The sequence below is a fragment of the Rhinatrema bivittatum genome, chromosome 1 (genome assembly GCF_901001135.1).
Source record: "Rhinatrema bivittatum chromosome 1, aRhiBiv1.1, whole genome shotgun sequence".
NCBI lineage: Eukaryota > Metazoa > Chordata > Amphibia > Gymnophiona > Rhinatrematidae > Rhinatrema > Rhinatrema bivittatum.
In genome coordinates this window covers 534,943,579-534,963,269 of record NC_042615.1, presented here as the reverse complement: position 1 = coordinate 534,963,269, position 19,691 = coordinate 534,943,579, and the positions used below count along the sequence as shown (strand labels likewise).

The window sequence follows — 19,691 nt, the reverse complement described above, 5'->3', positions numbered from 1 at the left end:
GTCCAGAGGAAGGGTCCCGGTGTGATCTTTTACTCTCGGACCTCCGGTGCATTGTAGAAATGGCGCCGGCGCTACCTTTGCCTTGTCATATGACAGGTCAAAGGTAGCGCCGGCGCCATTTTGTTTTTTGTCCCCCGACGTCAGGAGCGTAGGAGATTGCTCCTGGACTCCCGCTGGACCCCCAGGGACTTTTGGCCAGCTTGGGGGGGCCTCCTGACCCCCACAAGACTTGCCAAAAGTCCAGCGGGGGTCCGGGAACGACTTCCTGCACGCGAATCGTTTTTCCGTACGGAAAAACGATTCACGGTAGATCGCTCCTGGACCCCCGCTGGACCCCCAGGGACTTTTGGCCAGCTTGGGGGGGACTCCTGACCCCCAAAAGTCCAGCGGGGGTCCGGAACGACCTCCTGCAGTCGAATCGTGTTGCCGTACGGCCGACCCCAGGTATTTTAAAGGGTCGGGGTGGGTTTTAGGGTTGTTTTAGTGTGCCGGTTTTCCCGCCCTCCCCCCCCCCCACTGGACCCCAGGTAATTTAAGGTATTTTGGGGGGGTTCGGGAGGGTGGGGGATTTATTTTAAAGGGTCGGGGTGGGTTTTAGGGTTGTTTTAGTGTGCCGGTTTTCCCGCCCTCCCCCCCCCACTGGACCCCAGGTAATTTAAGGTATTTTGGGGGGGTTCGGGAGGGTGGGGGATTTATTTTAAAGGGTTGGGGTGGGTTTTAGGGATGTTTTAGTGTGCTGGTTTTCGATTTACACGATTTACACGATATTTAAAAAATCCAAACTGCGACGATCCGATTCCCTCCCCCTCCCAGCCGAAATCGATCGTTAAGACGATCGATCACACGATTCACATCTCTAGTCACTAACCTCCTGGCATTTTTGTCCATCGGTACCTTCCAGACACTCTAGGAGTCAAGGCTGGAATAAGGCAGGCTGCCACTTCCACATCTATTGAGCAATTCCTGGCTGCATTACTTAGGAAAACACACCATTATATATCTTTCCCTTGGAGCAGACAGACCTTTACCACATTGCATGCTTCCCCTTTGTCTTAGGGACTAACGACTGCACTCATATTCCTATAGAGGGTATAAGGGGCAACAAGGCCCCTACCACAACAGCAAGGGCTTTCACTCCCTCAATATGCCGATGGTCTGCAATGTCAAGAGAATCATCATAGACGGCATAACCAAGTTTCCAGGATTCAGTCACAGCGCCTGCATCCAATTAGGAATTCATGATTGCTTCCAGAAAGGGCACATCACTAGGGGCTGGTTTCTAGGTAGGAATACACTTCTCTTTATCTTCGTATAGCAAATAACCTCTTATTTTTGTCTCTCTCATATCTAGGCAGATTTCAGCATTGGCACAGGAGGACCACTCCAACCTCAACCGGTGAACTACCCCACTGTCCACCACTAAGGGATATCTAACTTTGATCTTTTCTGTGTTCTCTCCTACAGGTGATAGAGGATATCCATCCAAAATCTGGCTCATAATCCCATTAGTTAATTTACAAACTATAACACTATAACAGGGTCCACTAGTAGACTAGAGCAGTCATCGAGCGAGCCCTTAGCCTACTGAAAACACGTTTCTGCTGCCTAGACATATATAGAAGATGCCTTCTCTACAACCCCACTCAGGTCTATAGGATACTACATGCTTCATAACCTTGCCAACACCAAAGGCTTGCCTCCTCCACAGGGACCAGAAGATCATCTGGATGAAGAGGAGGAGGAAGAGGCACATGACCTGAGTCAGGAAGAATTGCAGGAGATACATCACTAGAGTCAACAGCAGGCTATACAGCAAAGGAACACTCGGATACAAAGATTTTAGAAGGTAAAGGTGCATTTATTTACATGAGTGATAGACATGATGCAAACTATATACAATTACTGCTTCCCAGGCTACCATCTTTATCTGGAGAGAAGCTCCACTGCCTTTGCCTGTCCCAATCTCATGCTCTTCTGAAGTGTGGCTTGGAAACTGGGGCTGTGGCAGTTGTTGATAGCTGCAGGAGAGGTCTGGAGAGCTACGTTGCTCCAAGAGGATGTGAGGCTGCAGAAGAGATGGCCTCTCTTTATCTCCTATTAAGCCACTGCACTAGCTAAGGCCATCCTTATCACAACAGAGGGTGAAGATCCACCTGTGTCCTCTGAGAGAGGGGCTCCTCTATCTGTGGTGATGGTGCTGGAAGTGGCATCGGTGTGAGTGGTGATGGCACAAGAGGAGGTGGAGCAAGAGGTGGAACTTCCAACAGGATAGATGGAACTCTGGCATGGGGAGGTACATTCCAAGGTGAAGGTGCAGCAAAGGCTGGTGGGGGCTGTATCCAGGGAGGCATCACATAGCAGGGAGCATTGCTTGAGGGCAGTGGCTGGCAGAGTGGCATACATTGCAGCATCTCCCTCCACATATTACAGTCTGGGTCTCACACATGCCCGTCTTCTTCTGCCGCACACGCCTACATCTCCTCCTGGATGACATTTCCCAGGCCCTGGATATCATTCCTGAGGCCTATCTCCCCCACCACTCTGGCATTTAGTTTTATGGCATATTGAGTTTTATGACCCATAATTCACCTAGCACGCTTGTATCAATATAGGCAGATGATAAATATTTTAATAAATAAATATTTCCAGCATGCACCTCTCACAGCTGGAGTAGATTGCACCTCTTCTTCTCTTCTTGAGACAAGGCCTTCCTCCGCTGACCTGCCTTCCCACTTGCCAACTGAATGCCATCAAATGTCTGATGTTCCTTACAGGGTCACAGTTGGCTGGGTCTCATCCTCCTCTTCCTCCATGACAGGGTGGCAACGGTCAGGTAATGGGTGCCCATCAGCTGGTCCCTCCGCCTCATCAATATCCTCTTCTGGGCTTGTGGGCAGCACCCGTGAATGCTGCCTTGCCCAACAGAGGCCACTGGATCCATTAGCATCTGAGTCCTCGCCTGGCTCCTGCCCTGCAAAAAGGAAAAGTGTACATACTTTCAATATACTGTACAGGCTATGTGTGGTTTTCTCTTCACACTCATGGGACCTTCCTTTTTGGCTAATATAACAGCTCTATGGCCCTACTCTAGCACTTCCTGTTACTCCACTAACCATATAAAAAGCACTACCATGGTGAGAAATCTACTCTTGAAGCACATGTAAAGCACCATCTGGCATGGATATAGAAAGGCTCACAAATTGGCATGGCTCTTGACTGCTGGCCCTATCAGCCTTGTGCACCATTTAATATTTCTAACAAGTAACATTTATATGTAACTGGGTGGCCATTTTCTGCCCTTTGGAATATATCCCTGCTCCTTACTAATATCCTCTTTGTGGCTTTATCTGGTCTGAGTTACCTCGGCATGTCAGAAGTCTTACTAGACCTAGACCAGTGATGGCGAACTCCAGTCCTTGAGTGCCACAAACAGTACCACATTGTATGCAAATCTATCTCATGCATTTTCATTGTGGATATCCTGAAAACCTGGCCTGTTTGTGGCACTCTAGGACTGGAGTTTGCCATCACTGACCTAGACTGTCTAATGTCAGCATAGTGTCAGTATGCAATGGAGGTGCAGCACTCCCCACTGGGAAGGGTGTCTTGAATGGTAGCATAGGGTCAGTATCTCCTCAGAGGAGGCTCAGAGGAGAGTTGAGAACGGTTCTAAGTAAGGACTTCCAGGAAGTACAGAAGAGAGAAAGAGGGTCCAACAAGCTGGAGCCTAGTGTACAGGGAGGTACTAAAGGTTGGGCATCCTGCCAGGGAATGGTCACCAGAGTCTGAATCTCATTCTACTACAAGCAGCCCAAGACTGTAAGGAGAGTGAATTTTACCTAGGAGGTAAGGAATTCAGCTAACATTTACTGGGGTACGGGGGGGGGGGGGCAGGTTGGAAGTGGTACCTGTCCAAAAGACTTGACCAGTATAGTGGGTCTGGAGGTGACAAGAAACTGTTTTATTGTTGCTTTTTTGTGAATAGAGATACTGTGGGAATACTATACAGAAATGTTTCATGTTTGGACATTCATTTCCCAGCCATCAGTCAGTAAAGCTTTTTATTTTCTAAAAAGCATAGGTGTGCAGACTGTTTTTGGAGAGATTGACTAGTAAGCATGAAGACTCAAGAGTAAAAAAGCATTATGGTCATGAAAATAATCTGCTTTTCCCCCTGTGCAGGTCTCCCAGGAAGTTATGCATAGTCCATGACCCTCCCCTGTATGCCCACATGCCCAGGATTTTAACTGGACAGGCATATTTATATAAATGTATGTTACTTTACATTATTCTAGTCCAGGGATGGCCAACTCCAGTCCTCGAGAGCCACAAACAGGCCAGGTTTTCAGGATATCCACAATGAATATGCATGAGATAAAATTGCATACAATGGAGGTAGTACATGCAAATCTATCTCATGCACGTTTATTGTGGATATCCTGAAAACCTGGTCTGTTTGTGGCTCTCAAGGATTAGAGTTGGCCACCTTTGTTCTAGTCATTACATACAAGCCCTGTATTTGACTTTCCTGTATAAACTGCTCACCCTGATAGCCTTCAGGACGCAAGGTGTTCACATTTCCCACACCTCACGGCTGCCTCCAAAACGGTGCTGAGTACCATCCATTCTGCTTCAGAGAAAGTGATCTGGCTTGCAAGCCCCTCAGCTTTCATTCTGGCCTGCTTGTGCTTCACCGGGCATCAGCAGTCTTGCTACTTGTGGCTCGGGTCTTTCATACTGCAATTATTGTGGAGGACTGCATTGAGCCTAAGATCATCTCCCACACCCTCTTTCCTGTATGAGCCCATTCTCCTGGACTTCAGCCCATACAAAATATCCTGGACCTTCATTACCTCATGAACAAGAAGGTCCACCTCCCATGGCTGGAAGTTGGGCATCCTAAGCAAGACTCTTCTCCTTCCAGACTGTCACAGGCAGGCATGCTAGATTCAGGTATTCCCCCAACAGGAGCAGTATAGAACTTCAGGACAGAACAGCAATGTCTTCTGCCTGACTAATCCCCTCTCCCTTGGGTTGAGCCTGCAGGATCCGGGACTGGCAAGACCTTCCTGGCATGGTATATGATATCCAGTCAGGCAGGCAGGAACTGGAGACAAGGCTGGAATGGAAGGCAGGGCTGGACTGAAGACAAGGATTGGAACTGGAAACAGGCAGGAGCTGGAGACAGGCAGGAGCTAGAACTGGAGGCAAGGTCTGAACTGGAGTCAAGCAGGAGCTGGAGATAGGCAGGGGATGGAGACATGGGCTGGAACAGGAGACAAAGACTGGACCTGAAAGCCTACAAGGATCACTGGGCAGGCAAGACAAGGACTGGACAGGACAAGACTGGAACAGAACAATACTGTTTTATTGTTATATTGTAATTTTCCTCCTTTGAGTTTTTTGTAAACCGGCATGATGTGTTTCACGAATGTCGGTAAATAAAAGTTAATAAATAAATAAATAAGACTGGGACTAAACAGGACCACAGGGCAAAGAAAATACAAGCACAAGTAACCAGAAACTAAAGCATAGGTAGGTACATATAAGACAAAACAAGGAAGCAACCAACAAGGTGTTCTAAGCAGGCCCCAAGGCAGAACAAGGCCAGACTAGAAAGCACACAAGCCACAATGCAGGGCAAAATGGCACAGGAGGTAATAGGTTAAGGGGATAAGGCAGAGGAGGCAACAGGCCAAGGCAGGAAGGCCAAGGAGGCCACAAGGTAAAGTGAAACAAGATGGCCAAAGGAGCCAGGCAGAAGCAAGGCAAGGTGGGCCAATGCAAGAAGCCAAAGTGACTTGATGAAGAGGCACAGAGTTGTGGGAGAGGGAGGGCTAAATAAGGCTGGGCTTGCTGAGTCATAGAACCATGAAGAAGATGGCTAGAGCAGGAGAGTGCATGGTTCTGTGAGGACCTCTGCTGTGGAGGGTGGGCTGCTTAGCAGTCGGGATCATTGACATAGTGCAAGTAGGAAGACTAGCATTGAAGCAAGCCCCTTATACTTCGCATTCTTACATAAATGGCACTTTTTGAGAGTATAAAGGGGCAGAATTTATGCAATTACATGTGTACATTTTAAAAATGTATAGCAAATGTATGTGTTTGTTATATTTTGTGTATACTGGTTTAATACACACATGTATGGCTACTGTAATACGTTTCCACTTAGGTATGTGCATAGATGGTCTATAAATGGGATAGCAGCAGGCTCTATCCCATCAGGGACTTTCCGAGCTGGTCAAGTGTTTATTCTCTGTAGCTTTGAATGTAAAGCCTGGACTGGGTCTGCATGTCCCTGATGATATGGAGCCTGCATCTATCCTACGTCCAGAAGGTATATCTTGGACGTTAGGAAAGCAAGGCATTGTGTGTATAATGATCTCATCAGAAGCATAGATGATTTATATTTTTGCCTTGGCTTTGATTCATTTAAACCTAGATTTTTCTCCATAAGGAACAAAACGTTAAGTTAGCAACAATCTCTCTCTTAGGATTTTTTATGTCCCCTGTGTATTACAATGTATCAGGCAGAGAGTTTCTAACGGGTCTTCATAGCTTCATCTACTCTACCAATTCTTTGTCCTGTAATTATTGTCTGGATGAGAATCGGTTGAGGAAAATTATAGTTCTGACCCAGCTTCAGGTGATAGCAAGCTCAAATGACTGGCTGCCAACAAATGCTGTTTGAGGGTCCTTATAGATTACAGGTAGTAGAGGTGAGTGAGGTCATGGAAACAGTAAGAAGTCTCTGATAGCTCACAGCTGGGAGCTTTTGTGTGAGAGCCCTCAAAGATCCCATTATCCTACATATCTTGTAGAACATAGGGCAAACCAGATTTCTTGCAGGCAGATTTCCAATGAAAGGTAGGTCTTTCTGAGATGTAAGTGTGGGCAAGCGAATAAAAGGATTTAGAGATGGAAGCAGGGAGCCTTGTGGAGATAAACTGGGCCCTATCAAGGAAGATAGCCAGCATGAGCAGGGAGAAGGTTAGGCTTGGTGCTACAAATGACAGATTAGGGATATCACATTTTTCATACAAAAACTTTTATTTTTACTTATTAACCTTTTTCTTTCACATATTATTGCTCTCACTTTACACATTTTTTACATAAAAGACCTTTCTTTCCAAAGTGGCATGAACAGTTCACATTAACCTCATAACAATCCAATAAATCACGACTAAAACAATCACCCCCCACACTAAAAAAGACAACCCTCTGTGTCCCATTCACATTAATCTTTACTTTTTTCCAAATAACTTTCCCAACAGACAGCAGCACTATATTCTTTTTACCTTTGTTTTCTACAACCAATATCATAAAAGATACAACATTTTCTACGGAGACATCAGACACCTGTATTAATCCAGGTGGGCCTTCATCTCTGTGGGGTAAGAAAGATAGATTTTCATTTCATTGACATCTGCGGCTTTTGAGACATAGAAGTGAATTATTTGAACTTGCTGTAGTAGCTAGCTTCAGGTGAATGGAGTTCCTAATGTCACATCTATAACGCACCTCTTCTCTGTGAGAAGTCATGTTGTAGTTGAAAGAGCTACTCATATGTGCTCCTTGTCTCTTTGTGCTATGCTTTTAGTAAAGGCGGAGGCATACAATAATGTTCCCTCTATAGACTAAATTGATGCTTGTGGCTTGGCTGCACTCACAACTCTAGCCCTTTGGAAAGGTACGTGGTAAATGTAGGCTTCAACCTCTGAAGTGTTTTGTCCCTTACAGGTTGGTCATTCAGGGATGTTAAGTATAAACTGCATACCTAAACAGATAGGAAGCTGTAAGAGTAGATGAGAGGAGTATAAAGATTACTGGACAAAGCTACATGGCGAGCTACATGCATGGCGGTGTGTGATTGAGAGAGTAATGGGTATAGGGTGTCCTTAAAGGGGCATTACTGTGAATGGAAATGCATCAAATAAGAGTCACACAGTGAAATTATAATAAATATAAACTTTTATATATACTTACAAAACATTAAACAAATGTAAAACTATTTCCAAATAAAATAAAAATGGGAAAGAGTGAGAAAACCTAGGGACTAAACTATTTAACTAAAAAAGGATCTAGGAACCTTGGGAAGCCAGGACCTGAAAGGCTTAGAGGGCTGATGGCAATGGAGATAGCCTCATGTCCATCAGCTCGAGAGCAGCTGTACAGCTCTCTTGAGTCTGAGCTAGTCACTTTACTATCTCGACCAGCCTCCTGAGGTTGACTTTGACCCCTCTAAACTCCTCTCCCTGCACAGCCAATCCAATAGCAGCCAGAAACCCTGCCTCCAGCCTAGAGCAGGTGCTCTAACCATTGAGGCAGCTTCTGCAGCTAAGGGGTGCTATGCTGATTTTGGTGGGAGAGGTCTAGGTGGTTCATCTTCTCCCTTGCATAGTAAGCGTCCCGAGGCAGAAAGGTTAAGAAGCTCTACAGAGAAGGGGAGAGGAATCAGTGGGGCAATAGGTCCGGGGCCTCCTGTGGTCAGGGGAGGGGAGGGGAGTGGCTGCTGTGCCACTGCTGGGTCCATCACTAGTGGTGGTGGCTGCTGGTCCCTAGCAGGCGGCACAGCTGTTGCAGCAGCAGGAGTAGCTGAGAGCTCTTCATCATTATCTTCCTCCTCCTCCACCTCCCTCCTCAGAGCTGGTGTTTTCTGTGAACAAAACAAGCAGCATATGTGAGGCCATCAGCTGGCATGCTCCAGGGTGCGATGTAAAGCATCATATACAAACTGTTAGAAAGCATTGCATGTCAAAGGGAAGTGAAGGTGCTGGTATGTGCTTCTAGCAGTGGGACACCCAATCCTATAGGCAGGGCCGCCATCAGGGCAGTATTCTTGGGCCTGCAGTATGGGGCCCCAGGATCTACTGCCACATATGGGGGCCCGCAGCCGCCAGGCGGCAGGTGCGCTTGGGGGCCCAGACATTTTGGCTGTATGGGGCCTCAAAATTCCTGATGGCGGCCCTGCCTATAGGGGTGGCAAGGCAATACAGAGGTTTCCCAAGATATGGGACCTTCTGTACAGCTTAACTAATGACAGGGCTTGAAGGTAGGCTCAGAGTTTGTGTTGGAGTGTGCCCTTGACTGCAAGTCATTAAGGGCCAGGATGCAGCCCCAAATCTATAGGTCTTTGTTGGATGTGAGACATACACATTCCCTGGTAGGAGTTTTAGGGGCAGGTTCTAACACCATCTTTATTACTATACCAGACCTGGGAGTGCATTACAAGTAGTGCTTCATGACAGCGCTGCCTGTGACTCAAGTAATAGGCATGTATGAAGCTACAGTGCATGAGGGTTTCAGGAAGCTGTAGCCAGAGACTGGGTCATGCAGAATGAGAGGGAAATAGTGGGTCCAGTGATGGAAACAGGCAATAGTCAGATCTTTTTGACATCTCCATGATAGGCACTGAATTACTTACTTCTGGCCTCCTTCCTACAAGGCATATAGCTGGTCCAGCCACTCTCCCACTTTGCACCTCAGTTCCCGGGCCCCCTTCTGAGGTCCTCAATAAAGAGAAATAGGAATAGAAAGCAGTTAGTTCAATATAACTTCTTATGTGACCTCCAGAATGGCAATTTTCCATTATTTTTACTGAAGCCTTGAGTCTTTTGCCTGGCTGACCACTCTTTTCATGCAGATATACGTGGTGTCCTGCCACCAGGCCAGATTATCAACCAGAGCAGGGACAATCTTAGAACAGCCAGGATATCCAGTTTCAGGAGGGAGAAGGTCAATGCAGGTGTTTGGACTACCCTATTCTGATCCATGATTTCAAAGGGAATTGAAAAAATACAGATACCACACAGCTTTGGGTGGAGGGGGCAGTCATTTACAAGTATAACTGGCTTAATTTTCTCCCTTCTGGAACAGGGGCATAGGGACAATAGGGTCCAGCAAAAAAAAAAAATTAGAAATATGTCCCAGAAATACCTTTATATTTTATGCAACACTTACAAGGATATTTCAATAAGAACAACCCCCCTATCTGAAGGACCTTCAATCTCAACAATACAGACCTTCAATCTCAACGAAACAGACACAAAAATCTCAGTTTTTGTGTCGGTTTCGACACATCTGGGTATACCCTGACTTTCAAATTAAAAAATGCCACAAGACGATATTTAGAAAACAGCTTTATTATCCAATCCCTATCGGGTTCTAAAACAAAAGTTACAATTAAGGTTGCTGCCTTCACTAGGTCAGTATCGGATGATTCCAAGATTTGAGATATACCTGGGTTAGCGGATATTGTATCCATTACTTGTTTCCCATCTTGATTTAAATCGGGCACCTCTTGTTTTTTTATATGGAAGTAAGTAGTAGGCTTTAACTAATGGTGGTATCAATTCTTCAGATATTTTAAACATTTCAATAAGGTATTTTTTAAACATATATTTAGGTGTCATATAGGGCAAATTTGGGAAATTGATGAACCTTAAATTTTTCTTCCTATTTGCGTTCTTCAGATTTTCAACTTTTATTTGTAGAATCTTATTTTTCATTATTAATGAATCCTGAACTGGCTTCCATTTAACACAATCTGTCTTAATTTTCTCAATTTCTTTTTTTGTGTCCAATTTAAATTTTTCCACTTCAGTTAATCTTTCCTGTATCTTGTTAATTTTATTTACAACAGGATTCAACTGTACCGCAATAGAAGTTAGATATTGCTTCCCAGATTATATCCAATGTTACTACGTTAAGCTTTTCCAGAACTGGGGGGGGGGGGGGGGGTTAAATTCCTTCAAAAAAGATTGTTCCTGTGGTAGTTGATTATCTCCTCCTAATGATAGGTCTGCTAGTCCCTCCATGGGGTTAATCAGTCTCTCTCCTCTATTTTCTTCAGGGATTACTGGCCTTGCTCATGAGGTTATCTCAGCGACTTCCGCTTGAGCTCCCTCCCACAGTGTTCCCTGATCTCTAGAGGATGCTGGATTAGCGGGTGGTGCTCTATAAATCGGGGATAGTGATATTGATAGGTCTGGTGGAGTAGACGATTGAAATCTTTCATCCTCCACAGGCGACCTCTCCGATTTAGTTGTTTGCTGAACAAGGGAATCCATAGGCCCCAATACTGGAGTGACCGGGAGATTAGCAGGGTCCATCCTCTCCTTTGCTCTGCGTTTACGGGCAGTATGAGGCATTATATTTTAAGAGAAAGAAAGAAAAACTACCAAGGTTCCCCAACACTGCTTCAAAACGCAGTCTTAGACCAGTCCAGCACCAATGTGGAGGATCACAGTGATCAGATTATAGCGAGAGTTAGTAATTTAACAAAATTAGAGAGACAGTACCTTTTGATGTAGAATCCAGCAGATTTTAGGGCAAAGCCGCATGCCCCTTCGGCGCGCGTGGCTTAGACAGCATGCCTGCAGCAGCTGCGCGCCGCAAATGAGCCAATTTTGAGGGCTTCCAGTATGTCCCTCTTAGATGACATCACACATTTTTTTTTTCTTCGCAATTATCTATTTTTCTAAGTGATAAATTACCTTTGAATAATGAAGTGTAGTAGATTATAAAATCCTATATAAGTTTAGGTCACTCTAAATTGGAAAAGATCGCTGTAATCACTGCTTTGATAATTGCAACCTTCAGTGTATATATATTTCCTCTTGATAATCCTATAAATCTTAGATAAGTACATTATTGTGGACTACTTGAAGAAGAAGAAGAAACAAAATTTATTGCTGATTATAAAATCTTATTTTCCTTTTGGTATAATAATTACTTATATTATTTTTCTATTTCTTGTACAAGAATGTTCTTGTAATGATTTGTTTAAAAATGAATAAATAAAGAATTAAAAAAAAAAAGAAATATATCCCAAAGGATGTTCCTTCCCTTACTTGGACCTTTAAAAACATAAGAACATGCCATACTGGGTCAGACCAAGGGTCCATCAAGCCCAGCATCCTGTTTCCAACAGTGGCCAATCCAGGCCATAAGAACCTGGCAAGTATCCAAAAACTAAGTCTATTCCATGTTACCTTTGCTGATAATAGCGGTGGTTATTATCTAAGTCAACTTAATTAATAGCAGGTAATGGACTTCTCCTCCAAGAACTTATCCAATCCTTTTTTAAACACAGCTATACTAACTGCACTAACCACATCCTCTGGCAACAAATTCCAGAGTTTAATTGTGCGTTGAGTGAAAAAGAACTTTCTCTGATTAGTTTTAAATGTGCCACATGCTAACTTCATGGAGTGCCCTCTAGTCTTTCTATTATCAAAAAGAGTAAAAAACCGATTCACATCTACCCATTCTAGACCTCTCATGATTTTAAATACCTCTATCATATCCCCCCTCAGCTGCCTCTTCTCCAAGCTGAAAAGTCCTAATCTCTTTAGTCTTTCCTCATAGGGGAGCTGTTCCATCCCCTTCTCTGTACCTTCTCCATTGCAACTATATCTTTTTTGAGATGCGGCGACCAGAATTGTACAAAATATTCAAGGTGCGGTCTCACCATGGAGCGGTACAGAGGCATTATGACATTTTCAGTTTTATTCACCATTCCCTTTCTAATAATTCCCAACATTCTGTTTGCTTTTTTGACTGCCGCAGCACACTGAACCGACAATTTCAATGTGTTATCCACTATGATGCCTAGATCTCTTTCTTGGGTAGTAGCACCTAATATGGACCCTAACATTGTGTATCTATAGCATGGGTTATTTTTCCCTATATGCATCACCTTGCACTTATCCACATTAAATTTCATCTGCCATTTAGATGCCCAATTTTCCAGCCTCACAAGGTCTTCCTGCAATTTGTCACAATCTGATTGTGATTTAACTACTCTGAACAATTTTGTATCACCTGCAAATTTATCTCACTCATCATATTTCTTTCCAGATCATTTATAAATATATTGAAAAGTAAGGGTCCCAGTACAGATCCCCGAGGCACTCCACTGCCCACTTCCTTCCACTGAGAAATTGTCCATTTAATCCTACTCTCTGTTTCCTGTCTTTTAGCCAGTTTGTAATCCACAAAAAGACATGACCACCTATCCCATGACTTTTTACTTTTCCTAGAAGCCTCTCATGAGGAACTTTGTCAAATGCCTTCTGAAAATCCAAGTACACTACATCTACTGGTTCACCTTTAGCCACATGTTTATTAACTCCTTCAAAAAAGTGAAGCAGATTTTATTATACTTGTCCCTATTTTTCCTAACTTTTTATGTAACTATCCATATATAACAGTAGCACACAAGTAAATAGGTCATGGCATTCATGTATTACAGATCTATTTATTTATTTATTTAAAAACTTTTCTATACTGTCGCTATGTTATATACCATCGCAACGGTTTACAAATATGCACATAACCTACATTTACATATCTTAGTCTATCGTACATTCTAACAGGTGCCAATAAAGTTCGGTTACAATTTCATCAATAAAATCAATATTTGAGTAATTTTGGTCTAGTCCGGGTGTAGTATTGAGTTACTCTCTATTTGTAGTATTACTTCTTAGTTGTCATCTGCGTTTCCCTGTACTTTCATTCTCTACCCTCCAGACTCTTTAGTGAAGGCTTTTTTAAAGAGCCATGTTTTTAAATTTTTCTTAAAAGTTTTGAGATCACTCTGTAATCTGATTTCAGGGGGCATCGTGTTCCATAGTATGGGCCCAGCCAATGATAAGGCCCTTTCTCTCACTTGGGTTAGTTTTGCTGACTTTACTGAAGGGATTGCTAGTAGTGCTTTGTTTGCTGAGCAAAGGTTTCTTTGTGGGACGTGTACTCATAAAGCTGTGTTTAGCCAGTCTGCTTCTTTGTCATATATTAGTTTGTGTATGGTACATAAGGCCTTGTATTTTATCCTGTATTCGATGGGCAACCAATGTAAGTCTGCTAGAGTTTCCGTTATATGGTCCCTCCTCCTTTTTCCCGTCAGTATTCTGGCTGCAGTATTTTGTAGTATTTGGAGTGGTCTTATCGAAGTGCTTGGGAGTCCTAGTAAAAGTGCATTGCAGTAGTCGGTGCTGGAAAAAAATAAGTGTTTGTAATACTGTTCTGAAGTGGGCAGGTGTGAGTAATGGTTTCAATCTTCTGAGGATCATAAGTTTTGCGTAGCCTTCCCTTACTTTTATAGATATGTGTTGCTTCAGGTTGATTTCTGGGTCCATTATTACTCCCAGATTCCTTACTTTTTCGGCTAGCTCAATTGTCTGGTTATTTCTTAGAGTTATCGGTGTTTAAATGATTTCAGTATGTTTTCTCTCAAGGTGAAGGAATTCAGTTTTGTCAAGGTTAATAACCAGTTACATTTGGTTTAGTAGTAGTTTAATTATGTCTAGGTACATGTTTGCTAGACTTAATGTTTTTTCAATTGTGTCGTCTATTGGTAGAATTAATTGAATGTCGTCTGCGTAAATGTAATGTATTATCCCTAGGCCTGCCAGTAGATGGCATAAGGGTAGCATATTGTTAAAGAGGGTAGCAGACAGAGCTGAACCCTGAGGTACTCCTGTTTCGAGTTTAAATTTTCCTGATAATGTGTTTTTTTATCTGGACTTGAAAGAACCTATTGTTGAGGTAGGATCGGAACCAGTTTATTGTTTTGTCACGTAATCCAGTTTCTTCAAGTCTTTTTAGTAGTATTTTGTGGTTTACTGTATCAAAGGCTGCAGATAAGTCAAGCATTATAAGGATGTAATGTTTACTGTTATCAAAACCTCTTAAGATGTCTGTTAGTGAGAGAAGTAATGTCTTGGTGCTGTAGTGTTTTCGGAAGCCGTGTTGTGAAGGGTACAGTATGCTATTATTGTCTAGGTGTTCAGCTAGCTGTTTCTGTACTGTTTTCTCTATTAATTTAGCTATTAAAGGGAGGTTTGAGATTGGGCGGTAGTTATTGAGGATTAGTGGGTCACTGTTTTTCTTTTTGATGATTGGTTTTATGATTGCCCCTTTCAGTATATCTGGCATTAATCCTTCTGGCATTAATCCTTCTGTTAGGGATAGGTTTATGATATTGGTTAGTGTATTTCGGCATTCATCTATTCCTATTGCCTCTTTCCCTACCACAAGCCCACAATAACCCCCCTTGTTCCCTACAACCATAGCCCTTTCGCATCCCAAAGGCTCCCCCATCCCCCACCCTCTAAAATGCACTCTAATACCACAACCCCTCCCCAAAACCTCCTACCCAAACTCTTAATTGCCCCTTATACCCTGTACCCTCATTCCAACCCAATTGCCCCTTTTACCCTTACCCATACCTTAACTCCTTAATTGGCCCCAACACCCTTACCCCCACAATTGCTCCCTTACACCAGTCCTCCCATTGCCCTCCTAATCCACCATTCCTAACATTCCTACTCATATACCCACCCCCTTAGCTCCCCCACCTTTCTAGTTCATCCAATTTACTTAACCCTTGTGAGTAGAAAGCCAGTTGATTGTACCTGGCCTGCGGTTCCCTCTAGACCTGCCTCATGCGTGTACTGTGATGTCTGATCCCCTGGATGGGGAACAGATTATCCTCATTACTCATCACCAGGGATACTGGTGTATGCACATCCCTGGTGGTGAAGTTCAACTGCTTTTCTGGGAGCCATCTTGGAATGAGCCCACCCTAGATGAACTTAAGTTCACATGCCCATGCACAGAAAAACATATACACATACCTTCACGATTTAGCGAAAATGTATGTACATATGAGTTCACATGTTTTAATATTTGTGCAATTAGTTCATGTATGCACCTATATTTTGTATAATCTGCGCAGATGTACATGCACAAATTATAAAATACGAGCATACTTGTGCATGACTCCATATATGCGTATATATGAAAGTTATCCTTTTAAGGTCTAAAAATGAATTGAAACCGCAGGACTTCCTCCCTTCTGCTCTGAATTCCCAGAAGGAGCTCCAGGGAATGGGTTCCCACGGAAGAAAAACCTGACACTGCATTCAGTCCTATAGAAAAAAGGCCTGATGCAAACACTTCACAATTCCATGGAAACAGAGACCCAGGAAGAGGAAGGAATCACATCTCCATATGAATAAAAAGGAGCTCTTCCTCTTGGAACTCCATCCAGGGGAGCCAGGGACCAGACAGCGGCTGTGTCTGAGACCACTGGAACCAGCATATGAAGTCCTCGTTCTGAACTATTATATTCTCTCAGTTCAAATATGGCCACCATTCCCGCCATGGCAGAAGGCACACCAGTGGGAATGGCTTGGAGATGATGCCACCAATGCTTCCCTCACCAGAACAGATAATTCTGCATGCTGCTCTCTCTCTTCCCCACAAGACTTACAAAGGCTTCTCTCTCCCAGTGCTTAAAATGATCCACAATGCATTGTGAAATACTGAGCACTTCCTGTGCTCCTTGCTATTAATCAAGTTTACTTAGGGAATAGCCACTACTATTAATTGCATCAGTAGCATGGGATCTTCTTGGTGTTTGGGTAATTGCCAGGTTCTTGTGGCCTGGTTTGGCCTCTGTTGGAAACAGGAAGCTGGGCTTGATGGACCCTTGGTTTGACCCAGCATGGCAATTTCTTATGTTCCTGAGGAGATGCCACTGCTTTCTCCCCTACGTTTACTGCCTCAACCTGTAGGTCCTGACCAAACTAATGAAACCCCCCCCCCCCAAATAAGAACTCACCCTCACAGAGCAAAACATTATGCTTTCCGCTTTCTTTTTAACCAGTTTTAACAAACAGGAACCAGGCACAACCACAGGGCTCAGGAGAAAGAAGGAAAATATAGTGAGGAAAGCCTTTTTTTTTTTTTTTTTTTGAGGAGGAGAAGAGCCACAAAAGAGGAGAGAAAAAATGGCGAAGAATGGTAATTCCAGCAACCTTAGCAGGAAAGAACCTTGTTCCAATAACTAGAAGCCGCCTTTTCCTTTGGCTGTGCTCAACTGAGGGAGGGAGTACAAGACACTCACTTCAGGAGCTGCCCATCCAAATTTCTATCTTCTTTACTTGGCCTAACCAAGCTTCAGCTCACAGCATGGGGGGTGCTTGCTTGCCATCTGCTGAAGAGAGAATACTAGCAGACTGAGGTCAACACAGGAGCCTATATAAGGGGACTTCAGTAAGCCTGCTAGTCTGACTCCATCTGCTTTTGGGAGGTGGAAATCCATGCATCTTTACTGGTTTGACTGGATGAACAGCAAGTTTATCCGGCTAACTTGTCCAGATGCCCTGCCGCTAAATGTTGCCCCCTATATGTTTTTCTTAACATTAAGAAAACAATGCCTATTCTAAATGGGCCATTCCCAACCCCGGGACTTTTCACTTTTATTATTTCTAAATATGCTCGCTCAAGAAATCTGCATTTTCCTTATAATTCACTATCTTTCAATGGAGAAAACAAATGACTTCTACTGATCCATAACAAAAATAAAGTTAAACCGGTTGTAAAGTTTAATCTTTCAAATCCTTCCTTGACAGGCTAAGAAGGATTAGTACTGTAAACTTTTCAATTTTGGCTATGTTAGAATGCCAGAATAATATTTAAAGGAAACAGTAGCTATCATAAAGTACAATATTTCAACCCTTCACATGGCAAGTTCTATTAGTAAACAAAATAAAATTTTTAAAATCACTATATTTGAAATCCTGATAGCAGATCCTTTGCAATTCACATTTGCCTTCAATCCTTTATGCTGAGAATAATGTTCTATGTTTCTTCACAGACTACCATTAAACTTCTCTCTATTTATATCATAAATAATGTTACACACAATACATGGATCAACTGAACATCTGTATATAATGTTTTTTAATAACACTGTTCTAAACATAACTGTTCTGAAAGGAGGAGGTGAATTTTGAAAGGGCCAACATTTTGTTCACAGCAGAGGGCTGATATTATCCATGTGTACATGCATTACGTTTTGTTTTTTAGCAGATATTATATACTTCTATAAATTGATAATAAAGAATATACCACTTCATCTTCAAATCCTCCTGCAAGTACAAGCGAGTAGGATCCATCATTACTCCGCCCATGAATTCCACCCACATGAGGCCTATGGACGCCTGCTTCGCTCACCTTCAGGTAAAAACACACAGACATGAAGGTCAGGTTTATTGGGATCAAAAAATACAAACTTCTGGATAGACTTTCCTATCATCAGTTAGCTTCAGATAGAAGACAAGAACTCTCTTACAATCCGAAGGATAAGCAAGTTTGCTTACCATAAATGGTGTTTTCCGTAGATAGCAGATGAATTAGCGATGCTGTCTGGTACATCCTCCGTGCCACTAGGTGGCGGAGCTCTCTAAGATCACAAAGTCTTTCAGTAAGGTGCTCCCTCTTGTATCTTCCCGCGTTTGTCTGAGGCTCCTCAATCTGTATCAAAGAAAATTAGTATGCCATGTTGGAACTGTCCGGGGAGGCGGGTGGGTCAGCATGGCTAATTCACTTGCTATCTACGGAATACACCGTTTACGGTAAGCAAACTTGCTTTTTTTCATGTAGATAAGCAGCTGAATTAGCCATGCTGTCTGGGAGTCCCCAGCTTTCATATTGAGCACATGGCTATGAGTATAATTGCTTGTTTTTGCTCAATACGGAGAAGCAGAGGCGGACAGTTCTTATGAAGGTGTTTTATTTGTTGAATATGTGCCTTTCTGCAGTATAGTCCGCCCCATGCGTGCATTATCCACAGCTTGTTTGTCCAGCCAGTAATGGGATGTGAAGGTATGTAGTGATGACCACATGGTTGCTGTACAGATGTCTGTGAGAGGCACCTCATGGAGGTAGGCAATTGAAGCAGCCAATGCACGAACTTGATGTGCTTTAGGTATCGCAGATAGTTGTTCCAAACGCTTTTGATAACAGAATTGTATACAGTTGGATATCCAGGAGGATAATGTTCTTTTTGATACCGGACATCCTGGTGCATTTGGGTTAAAGGAGAGGAAGAGTTGCGAGGCTCTATTGGGCGAATGGGGGTGTTTTTTGTAATAGGCAAGCGCACATCTACAATCCAGGGTGCGATGTTTTTGCTCATTGTCATGAGGTCTTGGATAGAAAGTGGGTAAAGTGATAGTTTGGTTAATGTGAAAAACCGAAACCATCTTCAGCAGAAAATTGGGGTGTGTCCGTAGTGTAACTGTCATGGTAAAATTGTAGATAAGGAGGGTAGTGAACCAAGGCTTGTAGTTCACTGATACGCCTTGCTGATGTGAGGGCAGTTAAGAAGAGTACTTTCCAAGAAAGGTATCATAGATGACAAGGGTCCAATGGTTCGAAAGGTGGTAGCATGAGTTGCTCGAGGACTATATTGATATCCCACGGCACTGGAGGTTTCCATGATGGGGGACGTAAGGGCAAGACCCCTTTCATGAATCTGGATATGAGAGAATGACATGATATGGGTTCTCCATTGAGGGGCATATGGTAGGCTGCTATGGCGCTTAAATGTACTCGGAGTGAGGCAGTGGCTAGGCCTTCACTGTAGAGTAGATGGAGGTAGGCCAGAAGGCATTCTGGTGGGCAGGTGAGTGGATCCATATCTGTAGTTGAGCACCAGGAAACGTAGCATGATCACTTTTCTTGGTAGTTGAGTCTAGTCGATGGTTTTCTCAAGGAGACTAGTATGTCCTGAAGAGGAGGAGCGATGTTCAAGTTTTGGAAAACGAGCCTTTCAATCTCCATGCAGTTAGGTGCAGTGATGAATGAAGTGGATGAAGTAGTGATCCGTTCTCCTG

The 19,691-nt window shown here is 43.4% G+C and overlaps 1 protein-coding gene across 4 annotated transcripts in view; it reads right to left on the bottom strand.

Moving 5' to 3' along the window:
- The window catches only part of UHRF2 (ubiquitin like with PHD and ring finger domains 2), a 419,355-nt gene that overhangs the window by 87,922 nt on the left and 311,742 nt on the right, over positions 1–19,691 (bottom strand). For all 4 annotated transcript variants that reach the window (XM_029614091.1, XM_029614082.1, XM_029614073.1 and 1 more), the window contains one exon: positions 17,923–18,027. In XM_029614091.1, coding sequence (XP_029469951.1) covers positions 17,923–18,027 — 105 coding nt within the window. The remainder of the gene's footprint in view (positions 1–17,922; positions 18,028–19,691) is intronic.